At 36.9% G+C, this 22,423-nt stretch overlaps 1 protein-coding gene across 3 annotated transcripts in view; it reads right to left on the reverse strand.

Annotated features, from left to right (window-relative positions):
* Positions 1 to 22,423, reverse strand: part of ntrk3a (neurotrophic tyrosine kinase, receptor, type 3a) — a 189,968-nt gene that overhangs the window by 89,699 nt on the left and 77,846 nt on the right. For all 3 annotated transcript variants that reach the window (XM_079603551.1, XM_079603552.1, XM_079603553.1), the window contains exons 5-8: positions 5,663 to 5,817; positions 4,766 to 4,908; positions 4,227 to 4,368; positions 1,048 to 1,344 (exon numbers count right to left, since the gene is read on the reverse strand). In XM_079603551.1, coding sequence (XP_079459677.1) covers positions 1,048 to 1,344; positions 4,227 to 4,368; positions 4,766 to 4,908; positions 5,663 to 5,817 — 737 coding nt within the window. The remainder of the gene's footprint in view (positions 1 to 1,047; positions 1,345 to 4,226; positions 4,369 to 4,765; positions 4,909 to 5,662; positions 5,818 to 22,423) is intronic.

Genomic DNA, 22,423 nt, shown 5'->3' on the forward strand with positions numbered 1-22,423 from the left:
TATATATATATATATATTACATCGTGGAATCATGCATGAGGTCATCATATAATCTGCATTAAAAATATATATATATATATAAATAATAATAAAAAAAATACAAAAAAAAAAATATATATATATATATATATATGTATATATATATATATATATATATATATATATATGATTTATTTTTTATTTTTTATTGTCCCATATTATATTCTAAAAGACTAACCGCTAGTGTAAATATATTTCACACATATTTTACTTTATATACAATCTTAAAACTGTTATTTTCCAGCTTTGAATGAAGACAGACAGACAGACAGACAGACAGACAGATAGATAGATAGATAGATAGATAGATAGATAGATAGATAGATAGATAGATAGATAGATAGATAGATAGATAGATAGATAGATAGATAGATAGATAGATAGATAGATAGATAGATAGATAGATAGATAGATAGATAGATAGATAGATAGAATTTTAAACCTAACTCTACATATACATACCTATTTAATCACAGACTTGACCTAGGTTTCCAGAATACACTCTTATGCCTGCTATAGCATCATATCAAGAAATGTGCACTTTTCAAGTGAGGGTCTGTACCTATATTTATCTATAATCCTGGTGGATTCTCACCTCAGGTGTTAATAAGTTATTCAGACGGGGCCTTTAAACGACATCCAGTCGGTTCTGTTTCTCAACACGGCGTCTGCAACCTAACAGCTCAAATCACAGAAACCCTCCTCATGTGCTCTTTAGAGGACACACCGGTACCAGAGAATTTGACTGCTTTTGCACAAGCAAAAGATGAGCGTTTAAAGTAAGATTTTCTGGTACAACTAAGCGTTATATGTTGTTTCCTTTTGCTTACTTTTTACCACTCTTATGAGAAAAAGAGATCTTTATATGACAGTTATTGACAGTTAATTAATTAAATAAATGGAAAATGTGTATATTACTCATTGTAGGAAAGAAACATGTAACTATTGATTTCAGGCTGACATAGACTTAAAATGTGCGATTTAATTGAGTATAAGTCAGTCACGTACCATCAAAAGGTGGTTGGAGGAAGTGGGCGTACACAGTTTTGACAGCCACGCCCAGGAAGTTGCTGGCCTCCAGCGTGTAATTGCCATTGTTGTGGTGTGTTGGGTTTTGGAACGTGAGGCATCCCTCCAGGTTGTCCTGAAAGTCCACCACATCTGGACGAACGTAATCGTTTGCCTTGATCTCCTCGCCCTTATAGTACCACCTCAGGGTGGGCAGGGGGTGCCCACGAACTGTTAACATCATGCATGTGTCGTGCAACTTCTGCGGCTCCTCAAACTTAATGATGACAGGAGGGTCTGCAGGAGAGAAACAAATGACTTTTCATACAGAAAGGATTAACTACATTGTGCTACCGTCCAACATAAATCCATAGATCAATGAGCACGGATAATCATAAACCACATTTATGCATGAGTGGGACTTTGGCCGCTGTGGCACAGGTGGTCCGTATATGGATGTTTGTTTGATCCGCTATCCTGCCTCGTGGACAGAAGATCCCAAGTTAACTGCCTGGCTGGCCATCAAGCATGTGTGCGAGCGGACATTTCATGGAATGGAGGCTCCGAGCCAAAGATGGGAAACAACTACAGTCGATAAACGTTTCCATTATCTTCTCCACCCACCATGTGTTAGATAGACGGTAACTGTCAGCAATTATGATGCTGTAAATATGTCAAACGTCCATATTAAAACATTCATCAGGGATCAAAACAGTAGTTAATTCACTAAAATGTTTCTATTCATGTATTTATTCTATGACAGTTATTTCAAGTTATTAATATAAGTATATAAAATATAATTATAATACAGTAGTTCAAATGTTTGCGGTATGCATCTTTTTTCTTTTTTTTTTAAAGAAATTAATACTGATATTAAGCAAAGATGCATTCAAGTGATCAAACATGACGGTGAAGACATTTATAATGTTACAAAAGATTTCTAATTCAAGTTAATCTTGTGTTTAACTTTCTATTCATCAACGAGAGAGAGAGAGAGAGAGAGAGAGAGAGAGAGAGAGAGAGAGAGAGAGAGAGAGAGAGAGAGAGAGAGAGAGAGAGAGAGAGAGAGAGAGAGAGAGAGACTTCCTCTTATTTCCTCAGAATTTGCCGGTCTAAGCAAATCTCATGCGGTCAATAGATATTGAGTGTGGGAAGAATCATCTTACATTGTTGTTGGCCAACACCGTTCAGTATAAACGTAAATACAGATTCAACACGGCGACCTCACATTACCTTGTAATTGTAGCTGTGTTCATATAAGGAAGTCTATAATTGCCTTACTTCAATCCAAGTGGGCGAAAACAGCTGTTGTTTGATGGTGTGATGTTGTAGTGTGGTTGCTTACTGTGAATTTTTATTTTTTATTTTTTATTTTTTATTAATGGCAATGGTGGAATACATGTTTAAATCACTTTATTTTTCTGATTGTGACAAGTTGTGCCGTTAACTCAAATAGTTTTAACTATGCACAACATACAAGCACATTCAAAATGGTCTTCAGTTAGTATGCTAGCATATACTGAAGGAAGCACACTTCTAGTTAGTCTTTACATCACAGTTAGTCAGTTCTGGAGTTATTTTTTCATGCATTAGTTTCATTTAATTAGATCAACTAAATGTGTATTACTGGATGTCAAAATGTGATGAGTAGAGCCACGTCTATGTATATATGGATACTTGTTTGAGGCAAATGATGTCTTTGTTCTTGGCTTTTTCTTTGTCTTTTTGTTATTGTTTCTCAGGGGTAGGATTTATACGTTTGATTAGAGGCATAGTTTCTTTTTGCCAATTTTCATGTTGCTTATTGCCTCAGGATTGTTGTTTCTTTCATTTTATTTTTCATTTGGGACATTATTTTTTGCATCCGTACGCCTATATGGGAAAAATAAACTTAATGCCAAAAATGCAGCATGCATTGATTTTTTTCCAAGAGTAATATAAAGCAAAAACACATATTAAGTGAACAAAAACTGGAAAGTTTCCAAGTTTCTGATTTCTAAGACCCTGGCGTATCCTTGCCAACAAACAAAGACAGAAAATACACCACCTAACTCTGCCACAAAGCAATCACATGTAGCCTACTACACACTGAAACATGATAACATTGATAAATCTCTCTAATATTTCACTTACAGACTTTTTTCGTGTGAAAAGTCCAGATGAAGAACAGCTCTCGCTTTCATAGATCAATAAACTACACAAATGACTTTCCTACAACACATAGGGTTGTGTAGGACCTGAGTTTTTTTTGTTTTTGTAGGAGTAGGATTGTTTCTGGTGAACCACTTTCTCATGACTTCATAACCAATTTAAATATCCTCACTGTGATTTATAAAATTTGATTTGACAAAGAGAGACAATATACAACAATCCAACCTGATCTCATGAGAAAACGTAACTATTTTACAAGGTGGTGATTTCATTTGAATTTGTTTGATGTGATTTGTATGGGTTTTTTTTAGAAGAAGAAGAAAACACAGATCGTATGAGATTGTACAAATTCATATAAATTATCCACTAATTCACCAACATGTAAAAGAGTTAAAAATTGCCATGAAAGTATGTCAAAACAATCTGTTGTCAAACAGGTTTTCATGACGGTCTCTCTCTCTCTGTCATTGGTCAGTTAATCAGATAGCCCCGCCCCAAACACATCCCATAGGCTGAACCAGTTGCTATGCTGTGCTGGTCAGAATGCTAAATCAAAACAGCAATGCTTTGAAATCACTAGAGCCGCAGTGGTAACACTTTTCAGCAATATCAACCGACACAACGACTTACTCAGAGTTGCCTACATGTTAAGCTGAAATAATAGTAAGTATTTTAATAACAAAAAATGACACACTTCACCCTTACCTTGTTCTAGCATTGATTCTGCATTCCCCAGAGCTATTTCAATCAATAATACTCACTACTTCAAAGAATAAAAAAAAGAAAGCAAGTTTTTTTGGGTGATCTACCCTCCCTAAATGCCTACCCTTTAAAACAAAAGGCAATACAAATTAAGAGTTGATAGCCTTGAGGCACAGTAGCAATTGACGGTATCAAGCTAAAGAGGCAGACACAGCCAGCTTCAGTGAGCTACTGTGAGGCAGAAAGGTAGAATTGGCACGTTAGGTGAAGTGAGGCTGAATGTAAAGGCATTCGAGAGGTACAGAAGCAAAAAAAGAGGCACTTACACTGCACTGAAAGCTGTATTGAGGCATTAGTCATCCCAACTATATTCTCTGCAATGCAGGTCAGCATGAAGCTGTTATCGTCTCGGCTGACATTGACCAGAGTTAAGTTGATGGAGTGGACATTCGGTGGATATTGATTGGACTGGAAGAGAGGAGGACACAATAGCTTCTGAAAACACAACCAAGCTTGCACAGATTCAACAAATGGTTTATGGTCTAACTAGTCACTGAAAGGCTCAAGTGGATCATTTAATAGATCCGAGTCGTGGTAGACGCCATATTTTATTTGAAACGAATAAACCCAGGCTGTAAGGGATAAGTAGTAAAGTCCTTTTAAGGCTGTACTGCCCATCCAGCAGAGAAAAAAACCACAGCTTAAGCACAGTTTACTAGTTTAAAGTGGTTTAAGCTGCATGGTTTAGCTGGCCTCCAAATGATTTTGTCGACTAAATTAAATATGCCATCTACCATGACTAAAATACATGTAAGCTACAAAAGAAAATGCATGTTTATTTCTAGTCAGCAAAAGTCCGCCTTACTTGGTGTGTGTTAATTGAGTGCAGATCACCGACAGTCCAATCCACTTCCGGTACAGGCACCCCTGACCCATTGCAGGTGATTGTGACCCGGTCACCTTCTATCACCGTCAGGTTACTGTGACTTACGCTGATTTCCGGCAAATCTTGGTTGAAAATAGACAAGCAGTCATTGGTATAAACAGCGGGTAATTTATTGTTTATAATATAAATATGTATAAGGTAATCTAAATAAGTGAAATAGCTGAATTCTATTGACAGCATTTGTGGCAAGAATTCCATTATGTCATCAATGTGGGCACAGAAAATAATTTTGACTCATCCGTTATTTTAAAAACAATAATAATATTTTAGTTTACCAGCTTTTAAGATAATGGCATTAAATGATAGGGTATATTTAGTTTTACACAAACAACATCAGGAAGTAATTTTACCACACTAGACTAGTTTAGTATGCGTAAACATTTAGAATTGTTTAAGATTTAAAGCTATATTTTGGGGCCTTTTTTTCCACTTCGAAAATTAGGAAGAACAACAATGCTCTGGTAATCGCCATTGCCATAAATGCTGTTGAAGGACTTAAAAGATTTTACCCAAAAATGACAATTCACAAATTCACTCACTCACAATTTGATTCAAACCAGTATGACTATCTTCTGTGGAACATAAAAGAGGATATTTTGACAAATGCTTGTTTTTGTCCATTCAATGATGGTCAATGGGGTCCAAAACAACATTTGACCATTTGAGTTCTACAGAAGAAAAAAAGTCATGCCGGTTAGGATGACACGAAGGTGAGTAAATAATGACAGAACTGAGAATTGTAATTTTGGGGTGAAATATCCCTTTTAACTTGTATTGAACCCAAACTATTCTTTTCATGACTAAAGTGTCCCATACCACACTGAGAGATGTTCATGAGCTGTAGAGGGATCTTGGAGACTCCGTTGTTGCAGAACAGCTGCTGGTTATGGAGTCCGGCCTCGCCTCGCTGCTGCCACAGCTGGATCCAGCGGATACTGCAGCTGCAGTTAAACACCACTCCTTCCAGTTTCCTGCCACAACACAATAGAGTTCTTAGTGAGGACTCACAAATATGCACACTATGCCAAGTAGGTCCGTTCAGAAAACCAGTCGCAAACTAGGTGAAGGACACCGTTATTCAAAACATCAACTTTTCCAGCACCCATCAGTCAACCACAGCCCAGAGAGCTGCTGGCATTCTTCCATTTTGCAGCCAGAACGAGTTCTGTGCCCAGGGCTTTGTGTACGAATGCTTTCTGGACTGCAGCCCTTTCCTGGCCACGTCTGTCCAGCTATTCGGCGTGCCAAATTCACCACTGGTGCCCAGGGCGATCAGAGTCCCGCAAACGAAGTCAAACAAAACATGAGCTTCAGGATAAAGGCACAAACTAAGCTGCAAGATGTGATATAAATGTGGCATTATATTTTGATACGGTCTAAAATTAATTCTCGCAAAATAATGACATATAATGCAACAAATTGTAAGAAGAACAATCTTAATCCTGCTGATGTAAATGCCGCGAGCAAATTGAATCAAAGACAGTGAATTGAAGAATAAACCCGTCTCAAAGAAAAATCAAGAGTTCATGTATAACAGCTTTCACCTCATTCTTGAATCAGCTTTTATGACAAACAAAATCACAATGTGTGGTCACTTTCTTGTCCAGGGTAGAGAAACGAAGATGGACTCATCTTGCATATACCTGCGCTGTTTGACGCATTTACAATTTTGGTTTGGCAGATTATCCGAAATGACTTAAAACGTAATCAAGGTTCACATTTTATTACTTTAATCAAATTGAACCCAAAACATTTGCTTTACTAGAGCCCAGCATGACAAACTGTAAAAATACATGTAAAAGACTGCAAAATAATGTTTCGTCATCAAGATTAACATTTAAATATCTAAAAAAAGATATATATTATAAATATTTGCCTGTCATTTTTCTTAATTAAGCCCACATTAGCAAGAAGTTGGACCTTGTGTGCGAGTAAAACATATTAGGCTTTCTAAAAGGATCTTCTCGGTGCTCAGTAACATATGGGATTATAATTGCATGCGTTTAACTGGACAGACGGAAGAGTGTGAGGTCAATCCCACATAAAACCGACATTAGATAGCACCTCCACCCACAACTACATCACTTGGCCAAATGAAGGCCTTCCTTTCGGAACCATCTCGATGCCAATGACTCCAACACCTACTCCCAGAGCAGCTATATCACTGCGAACAACAACCATCTCTAGCCCTCTCAGTATCGCATTTCACGCTCTCTCAAACAACCTTTGAGCGCAGCCACCCCCACTCCTGCACCAAAAACAGACATCATCTACATCAACCTCCTCCAAATGTCTAAATGTCAACTCTGACATATCTCCCCGCGATCATGAAGGCTCCACTGAGAGTTTAGAGGGTCTTCAACTTCCTGGAAATGTTGAGTCAGGGGCGTCGTTCCAGTTCGTGACACTATCCTCTTTCCCTGCTTATATCTTCTCCTTCAGTGGTTCGCAACCTTTTTCACTTCAATGTCCCCACTTGTCATTATTCAAAGGCCCTCATTTCTAAGCGGATATGTGCCTCTGTTAATAATAGTAAACAAAACAAACAAAATATCAACTAGGAGATAAAATATACTTGTAAAAAAAACAAGAACAAAGAATACAGGGAGATGAACTAGGAGGTAAATGCGTATATAAAAAAATAAAATGTATATAGCCTTATAATATAATATAATATAATATGCTGGGCAACGATTAATTGCATCCAAAATAAATGTTTGTCTTTATATAATATATGTGTGTGTACTATGTATCATTATTTTGTATATATGAATACACACACATGCAATACATATATGCATGTATATACTGTATATATATATATATATATATCCAGAATTCTACATATATGCATGTATATACATATACTGTATGCATGTATATACTGTATATATATATATATATATATTTTTTTTTTTTAAATATACAATTATTTTAAATATACATGCATGTGTGAGTGTATTTATATATACACAAAATAATTATAATTATACACAGTACACACACATATATTATATTATGTATTATGTTATATTATGTATATTATTATAAAACACAAACTTTTATTTTGGATGCGATTAATCATTGCCCAGCACATATAATATAATATAATATAATATAATATAATATAATATAATATAATATAATATAATATAAAAAATAGGTAATAGTTCTAGAACAAAAAGTACACCAAAACACAAACTATATTGCAATCTTGTCTTTGAAAAACAGCCCAAAAACTGTGTAATCCATGTTCAAATGCTCGCAAAAAGGACATAATGGAATACTATGTCATTTTTTCAAGTTCTAATATATAACATTAACTGTTAGAATAATCCTTAATTACACTTTTTGTCAGATCACAGGCTAATTTGCCTGTGCAGTCCCCAATTGTAATGATTAAGGAAATTGTATGAAAACTGCTTTTATACGTTTATCTACCATAGTTACTGAGAGCAAAGAACAGGGTGTAATCGCCTTTGTTCCGTTTTACGCTCACTCCTCGCTTAAAGGGCTTCCAGCCGGCAGGATCCTGCAGCGCTGCGGAAGGTTCTGGATCTGATCTCAGTGGGAGTCTCTCCCCTTTAAGAGTACGAAATATTAAACCCGCAGGATATGTCTCACCTGGCCTGCAGCCTGGCGGAGCATGACGGCCTAAACCTTTGCACGCTCATTCATTCATCAATTGGTGCGAGCGAGATAACCTTTCTCATTTGCAAGATAGGGCAGGAGATAGAGGCATATGAGCTGAATCCCATGCATATGAAATGGGCCGAACTGTAAAGCTCTGAGAAACGGCATTGTTAGTCATTTGCACAAATGAGGGGGACATTTTTCTCGTGAATCTTTAAACACTTTTGTCGGCACGTTCCGCACAAGGACAAGCGCAACCTGCTCGTGCATTTTGGTGCTTTGATGAATAAAGATCAAAGGAGAGTCTAAGTAGTTTCTCCACCCTTTAAAACTAAATTAACATGTCTAATGAGATGAGTTCACATTCCCTTTATACTAAGCAGTGTCATGAACAGTTCATAATGGAGAAAGAACATTCAATTATGTTAAAATGGTTAAATTAATTTATGTTTAATATACACGTTTTACAGACAATATGATAATCTAGATTAGGGGTTCTAAACTAGTGGGTCACCACCTAAAAAATACTGTTCTGATGGACCACAGATAGCAGGGGAAAAGAATGCTAAACGATAACAATAAAATATAATCTATAGCTAGGATTTAAAAATAAATAAACCACATGCAAAACCTCTCTACACCTACAAAACAAGCAAACCAAAAAAAAAAAAAAAAAAACAGCCTAAGAAGGTTTATTGGTTTTACCTGGTTAAGCAAGTCAGCTGACAAGTGCCCCAAAACTCTCTAAAACCATCTAAATAAGTCCCGCTTAACTGGTTTGGCCTGGCTGAGAGCTAACCAAATTAGGCTGGTTTAGCTGCTACAAAAATTCAACTAAGGTTGCTGGTTTTATCTGGTTTGGGGAAATCAACTAGCTAGTCACGACTGTTTCCCGAAACCGTATGTCGCAAAGTATCGTTCAACCACGTTGGTTTATGACGTCTCGCATGTGGTGGACTAATAATTTATTTTAATTAATCTGTTTGAGATCGAATTAACGCTAGATTTTGTCATATAAGTTACAGACATAGTTATTTTGCTTTATTACCAGACTCAATATTTGGCTCGTTCTTACATAGAGCACGTTCGCACATGCGCGGTCTTCAAAAACGGTGCTTTAAATCTCTTGACAAACTAAAAGACGTAAATTACATTTGTATGTATTCTAAATAAATAACACGGGTTGTACTGAATGTCAGCTTGCTTGTTTTGCTAAAGATAAGGATTTATTCAGTCTATATCTCATGTAAACTAGAAACATGCTTCTAACCACAGCTCGAGAGCAGTCGTTCCAACCACACAAGTTTGCGATGCTGTTTGCGAACGTTCGTTGGAACGATGGTTTCGGGAAACACCAAATGGTTGAACTATGCTGATAACGACGGAACTTGCGACCATAGTGGGCTAACGATGCTTTCGGGAAACGCACCCCTGGTCTTTAGTTGGTTTATCTGGTAATTCTGTCCAAAACCTGTTCTAAAAACATGTCAAATCAATAGAGACCAACCTTTGGTAGACAATCTAACCATCTTAGGCTGATTTAACTGGTCTCACAGCATGGCCAAGCTGGTGTTTATATGGTTTCCCCAGCCAGACCAACTGACAAGTGCCAAAATCCATCTAAACAGACCAGCTTAACTAGTTTTACCAGGCTAAGACACCATCTTACCATCTTAGGCTGATGTACCTGCTACAGAAATTAAACTATAGCTGGTTTTACCTGGTCTTCTCGCCTATCCAAGATGATGTTCAGCTCATTTTCTGGTTTCTCAATGTGGTAAATCTGGTCTTTAGGTTTAGCTGATCTTAACCAGCCTAACTTAGTGTCCAAAGTTAATCTAAAATAGTCAAAATAGATCAACCTAACCAATCTTGCTAAGGTAGTTAAGCTAACATCCAAATTTAAAGACCAGCTGACATCCAAATTTAAAGACCAGCTGACAAGTAGGCTACACTATTACATAAGGCTAGTCACGGCTATTTTTCATCAGGGTGCTCTAAGGAGAGCTAATTTACAGCTAGAGAGAATAACTATTTTCATAACTTGCTAACTTGAATAAAATTTCAAATTAACCTTTCGAAATGTCAAGGTGACTGCTAGCTGGGGAAGAAAAAAACAAAAACACAGGGGACATTGATGCATCGAGCCTGGGTGCTTGAAAAAAATGGCAAAATAACGTGGTCTGAAGTACAACTGCATAGTAACCATACATTATGCATGTGCTTCTGTATCCGCACACAGTCAAACGATGGGACACCATTGAATAAATCCACTGGAGCATTGAACAGTGGGCCAAGGAACGCACGTACTGATAAATAAATGGTAATATACACACATCTCATAACTTAATGAAAAGTGTCATTGCAATGGAGGTGACAAACAGCGGTTAGCTTCCTAGCAAAGACGGAGAGTATAATTGAGCCTTTATAATATGAATCAATTCAAAAGCACTCTAAAAATGCTTTATTCATTCTTCCTCTTATAAATTGTTCATCTGCATACAGTAGCGCACACAACATGAGCAGAATTTATACATAAATAATCAGAAGACGGCGTTAGAGTATGTTCAGGGAGCTCTCAAAACATGCTGGGTAAATGTCAGCTATGCATTGTAGATGAGTTAAACCCATATGTACTAACTCAACTAATGCTCTCCCTGGAAACACTTTTCTAATAAGAGGAAACCTGGAGGACAAGAAAGACGGGATAATCCAGATTTAATGACAATTGAGAAATAGGCTACACCTGCTGCAAGTTCGCTTATTTTGGTGATGGTTAGACTCGAAAACTAAGTGAAGCAAGGCAGCAAATAGAAGGTTAAAGCCAACGACAACGAGTGCAAATAAAGTGTAGAGGGCAGCTAGGTACACCTGTAATGTTAGAAAGCACTTTGCCTTAGGATAAAATGGCTGACAGAACCAGCTTTAACGCTAGGCCTGGATGTAGACTGACAGATCCATTCAGATTCATTATATGGAGCCAATGAAAGGTTAAGCTAGGGGACACGGCTCTGGCGGGGTGCGCTACAGTTTCAAGCTGCTGGGGTCATGCGTTGTGACATATTACAGTGGGCGGCAGTTTAAGCTCCAGCCACTGAGGTCCTAACCTGAGCATCTAATGCTTTCAGAGAAGACGGTTTCATGTACATACATATGACTAAAGGTTTAGGCCATATTGCTTCAAGTGAAAATGCAGAGACAGTGCGTATGGAAGAGGAGAAGAAGTTGACAACATACAGAACAAAAAACTAATACACTCTCAGAAAAAAAAGGTACAAAAGCTGTCACTGGGATGGTACCCTTAATATGTACCATTTAGGTACTAATATACACTTTAGGTACCAATATGTACCTTTGAAGTACTAATACACACATTCTTTAGATACAAAAGGTGTACCTTTTGCAATGGTACCGTCCCAGTGACAGCCTTTGTGCCTTTTTTTCTGTGTAAATAAATTAACACATACATGTACAGTATATAAAGTCAAACAGATAAAATAAATTATATGAATTATTATATATTATATTAAAATTACACACAATTTGACATAATTACATGTATTATTATATAAAATGATTAAATAATAATAATAAATCTTAGTATTTATATATGTATATTAACATATAAATAAATACATACAAAATTAATAGTAACACTTTTAAAAATAAATATGATAAAAATAAATACATAAATAATAAACAGATTCATATAATACAAATAAAAGTATGCTAACAAAAAATACAATTAAATTTAGAATATACACAAACAAACAAATAACACATTTGCAAAAACTTGCGTGTGTGTGCATTTTTACATGGAAAAAATAGCAACTGCAGTTTCGACAAAATATGTTTCGACAAAAATGTTCCGAATGAGCCAAATAAAGACAATAATTAAACATTGTCTGAAAAAGCAGTAGGGTCGAGTTATCTGAAACAGTTTAGTAAATGATTCTATGAACCAAATTGGATGTCAAAATGTGCAGTGTTGGGGGCCATTACCTTTTATTAAGAGCAATGAATGTAAAAGAGAACGTTTCCCATTCAAGTGTGTGTGTGGTGACAACTGCTCGCAGGGAGACCGAGCCTCATGCGGCGGATATTAGGGTTCTCTCTGCAAGCTCTCATTACCGTTCCTGTGATGCTCAGAGTCATTCTTACAGGGATTAAATTGGCTTTCCTGCATCGTTAGCCTGATCTGTGAGGGGGGCATTGTTTAATCATATTATAATTAAAGTTTTAAGTCCCTCCAGTCATCACAACCTAATTATCAATCAAACAGGGTGTCATATACAATCACACGGTACCTGACGGAGGGTAAAAATGAACGAAAAAAGACAAACTGTTTGCTTAACTCTCCATTAAAAGACAATGAAAGCCATTTCATGCCTAACTTTCTCAAACAAATCCGCGAATAAATTCTCACGGAGACATTGAGACAAACTTAATGAAAAACGAACTGGTATTTGCAGGGCTCTCACACCTTCTGCATCATTACCTTCACAATATGCCAGCACTGCCAGCTTCAAAGTATGGAAATCCACATTCGTCTCAATCCATATGGATTTTCTGGATGAGCTCCAAACAGCAGGTATCATTTCCCAACCTGCACTTCTCCACCACATCTTGGGACTGACTATATTACCATTTACGGTGGCAGTAGGCAGTTTCCATTAAGCAGCTTTGGTGTTTTTCATAAGCTCTAGACTGGAAGCTGTCAGCGGGCAGTGGGAGTGAAGGGAGTGATAAAGACTCGTCATTGACCACAGCTAAATGACACACGTCAATATGGATTGGATGGGAGCGAAACATGCAGCGCTGCTCTGTCAGGCATGAGTAGTGTTTGCACAACAGAGAGCGAGCGAAGGGGAACGACAGAGATTGATGGTGGTCTGCTGTGACCCGAGAAAGCGTGAGTGATGCTGAAATATGCCTACGAGTGGGCAGGGAAGTATGAGATTGCGTTACCGTATGACCGGGTGACATCAGATAACTACAGACACGCACGCTGGTAACTTCCATTTTCTGGCATGGAAAAATATGGAAATGGCAGGCAAGTTTGTGTGTGTTAGTGTGTGTGTGTGTGTGTGTGTGTGTGTGTGTGTGTGTGTGTGTGTGTGTGTGTGTGTGTGTGTGTGTGTGTGTGTGTGTGTACATGACTTGATTAATTACTATAATATAGTATTTTACTGTATTTTAGTTCTTATATTAAACACTTTTTTTTCAATTAAAAAGAAACAATTTTTAAGCCATTTCAAACCAAACCAAGAACCAAATTATAAAAAAATAATAATTAATCAAAAATATTCTTATCTGCATCACCCAGCCGTACTAATCTGAACAGCTGCCTTCCTTCCAACAGTCTTCCTGCTCTTGTTACCCACAACCCTTTGCGTTGAGTATTCCATTGAAAATCCATATTTCATAGAAATATATTGCCCCCATCAGTCTTGGATTAACATCTTGATATAAAACGCATTAGGCAAATTGTGAAGGATGGACATTGATATTGCAATAGATACATGGCGCAAAAAGACTGAATAAATGTTTTAGCTTTTTAAACTGAATTTCATTAAATATGTAAACTAATCGCCGGGGTAAGTGGGAAGTAATAATCGATACAGGGGAACATCATTACCAGTGCATGGACATTTTGCTAGGCATCAGTCATGTTCCTCTCTATAGTTCTCTGCTGAGCTTATTATCTTCATCTTCTGAGTGATTACCTCATGCTAACAATCAATATGAAAGCATCATTCCTATTATTCCACACAAACACCACAAAAGAAAGAGAGACTGGCAATGGGAAAGAGAAAGAGAGAAATAAATAGAATGCAATAAAGAGGTAGCATGCGTTCGCCTCTTTCAAACGTTTGATCTTTTGAGATTTTCAAAGCATTCAAATCAATGTGGCACCAATTTAATTCTATTTAGTTAAGCAGGAAACTCCATGCGCCTGCTCCATTTACAAAAAAATAAATGAAAATAAAATAAACAGTATTCTCATACACAATATGATATAATATGTAATTTATATGTGTTGTGTTCATGTAAAAAAAATCTAAATAAAGAAACACTTTAAAGAAAAAGGGTGTGCAATCAGTATGGCCGCTGATCTCTACAGATTTTTGAACTACCATTGATGAACTTCAGATATGAAAACACAACAAACCAATTCATGAGTAAAAAAACATAACTAACCCTAATTATTTTCTATATATTTTCTTATATATAACCAATCAGTGTTAGGGGTAACACATTACAAGTAATGTTAGGTGCACAAGTGTGAATGCAGGTGTGAATTTTAGTGTGAAAGGGCTTTTACATTTGCCAAAAACATAACTCTTTTTAAATTTCCATACTGTTCCATGATTCAAGGATTTTGTTTGGTCTGCGTCCAAAGTATACAGCCATGCACACAGAGCTTTGAAGTAGCACATCCATGGCATACCGATGATTTTTAGCTTATGAATTGCTTATGACTGATTTTCTTCTGGAAAACTTTCAGAGTGCAGTATATGCAGGTGTGTGTTCCTCAGAGCAGTGTGTTACTGTAAATGGTCAGGAAATTACAGACAAGCATCTCTGTTTTCTTCTCACACTTTCACTAGTTGGTGTAACAAAAGCTTGGCCTTGTCTTGATAGATAGACACGATCACGTGTAGTCAAGGTAACGGGTGGGGTCAGAGGTCAATGCGAGAGACAAAAGTATAAGACTGTACCCGCTAAAATCGCTCAGCTCGGTTTAAAACTGTCAAAACACTTTCTTCACAGTCCTAGCTTGCTGTTATATTGTGAAAAATCACAGCTTTTTTCATGCGTCAAATATTTTGTTGAGTATACCACTAAAAGCAGTGCAGATATGCAGTGTTTTTTTTCTTCTGTGATGCTAATTAGCATGTACGACATTAAACAAGCCGTCTTTAAAGCGTCACAAATTCTGCCAGGTTTGATAGGAATCAGAAATGTTTGTAGGAAGTGAAGGGAACTGTGAAAAATGGATTCTCAGCAATATTGCCAAGTTCTGTTTAACAGTCCCAAGACTAATGAATATATGCATTTTAATCTTTTTCCACATGCATAATGACTTAAGCATCCTTATAAACCGAGGATTAATGTACGATCTCCCTCCACAATGTGTCGCCAGGCTTAACAGTTTTCTCCCAATCAGTAATCTCATTAAGTTGCAGACAAACAAGATGAGTATGTGCTGTTTTTTTTACCGCCCTTTTTTCGTGTCATGTTTGACAGAGACTTAAAAGTGAACTCGAGCCAGGATCTTTACCTGCACAATAAATTGGCATTTGTTAGACGGCTGGGCATGGTTCCATTCAGCTGACGGACACTACCTGCAGAGCAATCACTACTAAAACGGGCACCGATTCCACAGGTTGCGACGCTGGAGTCGAGGGAGGTCAGGTCCCTTCAGAGAAAACTTTCAAACTATCCAAATTATACCATAGACTTTCATCGAACTTCAAAACTATTTCTTCTAAAAACGGTCAGTTCCTGCACCATTTCTGACCCTGTTCTGCAGAATGAAACAAGGATAAGAGTTCATTCACGATTCACTACCCCCATTGTCGCTTGAGATGGCTGGACATTTTATTAGAGCTGTACAATTTACTTCTGATAGACTGATGAACTTAATTGCAAGATATATTGCTATGGACTGTAAGTCACTAGTGCAAAATGGAAATAAAACACATTGACTTAAAAATATACTTTTTTAATGTCTATTCAATGATGACAATGTCTATTCAATCTGAAGACAAACATTTAAAATATGCAATTAATAGACATACTTAATTTTTAATCGATTTTCTTATTGGTATTTTTTACACACATATATGCAGTATAGGCTATATATACATTTAATATATATATTTTGCATATATATATTAGTAGTTCTCTACAAGATTTCTAATTTATAATGATTAAACGCTAAACTTTTATACATTTATTTAATATTCAAGTTCAAACCCTGATAATTAGCATTCTCTCATCAATTGTTTACATAACTTTTTATCCATGCAATTAAAGCTCACACTGGGTCATTCCTACATCCTGGAAAACAATTACTTTGTTATATTATTTAACTACCTTGGCTCATTGACAACACTAGGCCTGTAAAATAATCTGATTAAATTGTTAACCCGGCTCCCTGGCTAAAAATCAAATTGCAGTGTTTTGTTTCCGTTTCGACTTTTCAGACAGCTGTAAATGTGGGGAATAAATGCCTTAAAATAGACTCTCCCCGCAGCTTGTTTACTGTCACTTTTACTCTTAGTCCTTTTTTTTTAAACGGTGATGATCCTTCGAGCGATGAGCCAGACATGAAGTTCGTGTCTGTGGGAGCCGCTTTATACAGACTGAGATTAGAGAAAGGTCAACAGAATAAAACGGATTGATGGTGCTCGCAGCTGCTAGCCGAGAGGCTGAAAGCGGCGGCTGAGTGACTGAGTCTGCGGACTGTGGCGAATGCGCTTTTGTGCTTTGGCCGTAAATAGGCTTGTATCATATCATCATCCTCCGAGCGGGTACAGAAGATTTACCATTTGTCGCCTCACTCGCACTTGAAAACGCTCAGAAACAAGGGCGCTAGCTAAAGGCGCAAGGTTCCGCACCGCAAACCAGATAACTTCAGGTAAAGAGGAAAAAGTGAAACATGAGGTAAAAGCAGCTGTTCTTAACTAGTTTTGTCCTTTTTGAGGATGAGGGCATGTCACACAACAGGTTTGTTAGCATCCTGCTAATCTGACTAGTTGCTACAAAGTGACCATGAATTTGTACCAAACTACAGCAGTTTTTTTTTCCATATCAACACCAAAAGATAAGGAAAGAGTCAACTCGTCTCTTGTTATTTTGCTATCAATACGCATTAATATGGCTAATTTTATTGAATTATTAGCATTTAGCATAGTTTTAACCTGTTGTCCATAATTGTGTCAGATGAAACCTGCTGTGTCTAATTTTTAGCCTGTATCCTACTAAAAACATAAAAGGCTTACAGTGTGTACAGTAGACTTCAAGGAATATATATATATTTTTAAATCACTTACACTAAGCACGGTAATCTAGAAAATTATCAGAATCCTGGCTAGATACAGTAAAAGGCAGTGCTAACCAGCTATCTTCAGGTAATGGTGAAAAGTTAGGTAAAAGAGGCTGTTTTTAACTAGTTTTGTAGTTTTTGAGAATGACAGGAAGCCACACAACCAGTCTATATTAGCATCTGGATATATATATATATATAAACAATAAAACATAAATTTTTACTTATCTCTTGTTATGTTGATATCTGGTTAATTTCATATTATTAGCATTTAGCATTGTTTTTACCTAGTTGCCCATGACTGTGTCGGATCAAACCTGCTGTAACCCATTTCTGAGCAGTAACCAACCAGTAGAGAAGTTTATCTTTATTGGAAAAATATCTAAAATGGCATACAGTGTGCATACAGAGGTCTACATGAACTATGATAAGAAAATCCCTCCTGTTAGACGCGCTTATCGTTTTGATCCGAGTCTGTAATGTGTCGAGCTCCGGCCACGTGACTGCATGAGATACTTTCTGCTTTGATTTGCCCAACAATGACTCTCCAAGTCAATAAAATTCTGACAATGCGAGAGATATCAAGAACTTGTCGTGAAGGATCAGCGGACATCTTTAAAATCAAGATCACCTCAAGGGCAAGCTGACAAACATCCAGGCATACTTCACGCTTGCCTTGAGATTATAAAATAACAAAAAAAGGGGGGGATGGGAGTGAGAGGTTAAGGTATATTCTGTCAGTCAAATGTTCAATCCAACAATGACATCCCTGTTACAGTCGAAAGGCCTCAATCTCTTCGGTTCTGCTGTAAAAAAGCAAAGATGTCAGAAAATAGATTACTGAGAAAACGGAAAACTACAGCGCTTCCTTCTGTTCCTCTCCAAGCTTATTTACGATAACTGGATTTGCAGCAAATAAACATAAATGAGACACTTGGCCTACATCTGCCCCTCAGATTAGGCTACGCCAGTGTCCTCTGCTGTGTTACTGTACAAAGCAGACTAATTATGGTCATTCACTCTGTACAATATAGTCTGCGTGAGATATCTGATTTCAGGCCTCAATTTTCCTGCTCAATGCAGTTTTCTCCATCTCGCTCTATATCCGTCTTGATTACTGCAGTCCTTACTGTTTCTCTTCATCCTTTTTGGGACAGCTAGTGTCCGAGGAGGATGAAAATGTAAACTATGTAGAGTATGTACGTCAAATGCAATTTTTGCCACAATTTTGTCATCTAAGTCGAAATTTCAGGGATCATAATAAAGACATCAAAATCATTCTTTCATCAATCCTTTCATTTTCTAGTAATATTTAAAAGAAGTAGTAATGTTTTAATTTCACAATGTTTATTTTGTAATTTACAGGTCTGATTCGTTCTAGTGAATCATTTGGTTTAGATGGTTCAAGTAAAATGATTCAATAGTTTAAGTCACTTTTCTTTCCTTTAAAAGAAAATTAAAAGAGTTTTTTAGGGGTCGTTTACACGATACAGTTCAAATCCCATTTATTTATAGCGCTTTTCACAATACATTGTTTCAAAGCAGCTTTACAGAAAATTTATGACAATTACAATTTAGAGTGTTCTGCTATCAGGGGTGATTGTGTCTAAGTTATGCATTTTAGAAAGGTACAAACCGCAGTTAGCTAACAATATATTAAATGGCACCATTTTTAACTCAAATTGTAAACTTTTTATGCGCTTTGGCCATTCATTTGCACGACAACAGCGCTTTTGGAGGCCTGAAAAGGCAAACTTGGGAAAAAAAAAACATTCAAAGTGTTTGTGTTTGAAAACGAAAAACTTCTGTGTGTAAACTACAAAAGTGTGAAAATCATGTAAACTTACCCTTAGTTGCATTTAGAGCTGTACTATTACTGATCACACAATTTTTGTTTGTCGTATGATTAAACACAAAAAAACAACATAGACGTCAACAGATCTACAGACAAGATTGGGAGCCCCATCAAGTCTCCCAATCTTGTCTGTAGATCTGTAGTCTCTTTTGACTGACTAGCAAGTACACACTTGACAACCACTTAAAACACCCTCGCAACACCTTAGCAACCACACACAATTGATTAAAAAACAAAACAAATGAATTACATAATATACCAAGTAATGACCAAATTGACAATTCAGACCTTGCATTCTTGTGGCATGGGTAATTGGCACAATTTCATTGTAGGCTGGCTTTTCTGCACGGGTCGTTCCACACACAGTGATTATACCCTCGGTCCTGAGCCACACACACTACGCCCCTATCACCTTCCGGCCGTCAAGAAGAAAAACTGACAGCAATTACATGTGTGAGCACACTTGAGCGTGGGTGTGGACAAACACTCACATTCGCGCTAAGGCGTTTTTACAGGTGTTCGCATCAGTTCTTATATAGTGACAGTGCTGGCACTGACTGCAGACATTATGTGTGATTCCCACAGCCTGCATCTCAAATTTTGGCAGCACTGTGGCAGGTGCATCAGAGTCTTCCAAGAATACAAGTAAAGCAGTAATGTGCTTAAACCATTATGCTAGTTATAGGCCTTTGTACATGTAGTGCTGACTGCTTAGTAGCAATGAATGTGCTTCATATACCAACACCATGGTTGAAATCACACTGGCAGACATACGTATTGCTTAAAGAGCAGGTCATTTTAGAGGACAAAGCGGTATTTAACGATTAGCTTCCCATCCTTGATATAGCGTGGAACAGTGCCCACCCCCTTTTTCCGGGACGCTAGTTCCAGATGTGTTTTTTTCCCCATTAATTTACCCATTGGGATTTTCTTTTTTAAAGTTTTTGTTAGAGTTATAAGCCATGAACCAAGCCAATCAGCTACGAGGTGAATCATAACATTACAAAGTTTGATTTGAGGCAACAAAAGTATTTCAAAACACAGTATTTCAAAAAAACTAAAGTACAAGACTGTGTACTTCATGAGATTGTAGCTCTTTTCATCCCTAAAGCCATTAAGCATTGCAAACGGTATAATCAAATTAAAAACGATGGCGAAATATAAAACTACTCATTTACAAATGTTGATTATATATAAACAGAATACATTTTAATATTGCACAATATGCATACAGTATGTACCAATATTTAAGTATTTTGAGAGCGTAGAGAGAACGACTCGATTATGTCATCCGCAGTGCTTCATGGGAGTAGGGGAAGTTTAAGAGCTTTTTTGTTGCGTGTTGCTTTTTTCGACTCTCTGATTGGTGGAATTTTCTCTACAGCATCATACGTAATGTAGTTTTTCCACCAGGAATTCTGCTGTTAAACATGATTACTTTAAAAATTAGGTGAAATAATGCAAGCTGATGGCTTCAGCAGAAGCCAATACCCTCGATTAACAACCTCGCAGCTCACAGCAGGGCTGTCTTTAAAGGTTTAAAAGTTATCGTTCTAAATCAATTTCCCTATGGAGTATTTTTACATCCGGAACCTGACTGTAGCTCTCTACTTAAGCTTCAGTGAAATCAGCCATTGTCAAATTACACTATTTGTTATTTAAAATACGTAATGTGCTATAAAAAAAAAAAAAAAACATTCATGTCTATTAAGTTGTTATATGGTATTATAAAAAGTGTAATACTTGAATATAGGATAAAATGACATGATTATAATGTTGGAACACAGATTTTTAAAAACACAAGTACAGTAAAAAGTATTTATCTAATTTAATCCATTTCCCATTTTGTATTATGTGACAAAGATCAAGTACAACTAAAACAAGCACAAAAAGAGCAGAAAACAGTGTCCCCTTTTAAAGAATAATGATTTTGGCTCCATGCTGGTTGAAGGACAGGAACAGTCTCTCAGCTTATCTGTTTTTAATCAGCAGATGTGTCCCCAAGTGGAGCAGCTCCATGACGACCAACTGTCTGTCACAGGCTGATAATAGAAGCACTCGAAGTGCATCAGAAATCAAGTACTGTAAAAGTGTACATCACAGGATTTGTGTGTGTGTGTGTGGGGGGGGGGGGGGGGGCATTTATGGTAAGTTCTATACTTCATTTAAAGGGAGATGGTTTGCTTAGTACTTGGCCATAAAAATATGACTTCATTTCACGCCACTTTGCTCGGGTTCCAGAAGTCAAAATCGCATTCATTTTCTCTATAAAGACAATTGAGTTTTCAAGATAACCTATAAACCTTTCAAGAAAAACTGACCATGAGCTCAGAAATGGCTAATCAATCCTCTATGTATCCGTTTAAGCAACAAGTTAAAAAATTTAAATCCCTGATATTCTCTAAACTCCTAGGGAAGAACTACACTGACTATATATATATATATACACTTTATATAAAAATGTTTATATTATAAATATTTATATTTATATAAAAATACTAAATACTAAATACAATAGACACCTTTCCAAATGTGCCAAAATTCACTCAGATGCTTGTAGGGATATTTTTAACAGAGGGATTAGTCCACACAAAACCAACGAGAAATTATTAAAACATCAAGAGACTTGCAGATGGCATTCGTGCTAGTATTACGTAACAGTGCACATGTGTAAAATGGTTGTGTTGTCCTTTTGGAGAGGGTGTCTCACAATCATTATCGCTCCATGGCTCTGGTATTACCCATATGACCTGTGTTATGTCACAAAATTAATTTACCCTCAGTCTAATCACATGACTTGCCCAAAGCGCAGCTGTGAATGCTATGAAATTTGTAATTTCCTTCTGTCCGGCAGAATTTGAATGAACCAGGAAGCTCAATGCCGTAATATGATGTTAACTGAACATTTAAATGATAAACAAGAACATATTTAACCTAAGGTTCACTGAAAACCCCAGTAGACATTAAGAGCCAAGCCAAACATGCTAACTAGAAGGCTGTCTCTTGAATATGTAGCTAAATTAGGATGGTTACC

Source organism: Phoxinus phoxinus (genome assembly GCF_949152265.1).
Source record: "Phoxinus phoxinus genome assembly, chromosome: 25".
In the NCBI taxonomy this organism is placed as follows: Eukaryota; Metazoa; Chordata; class Actinopteri; order Cypriniformes; family Leuciscidae; genus Phoxinus; species Phoxinus phoxinus.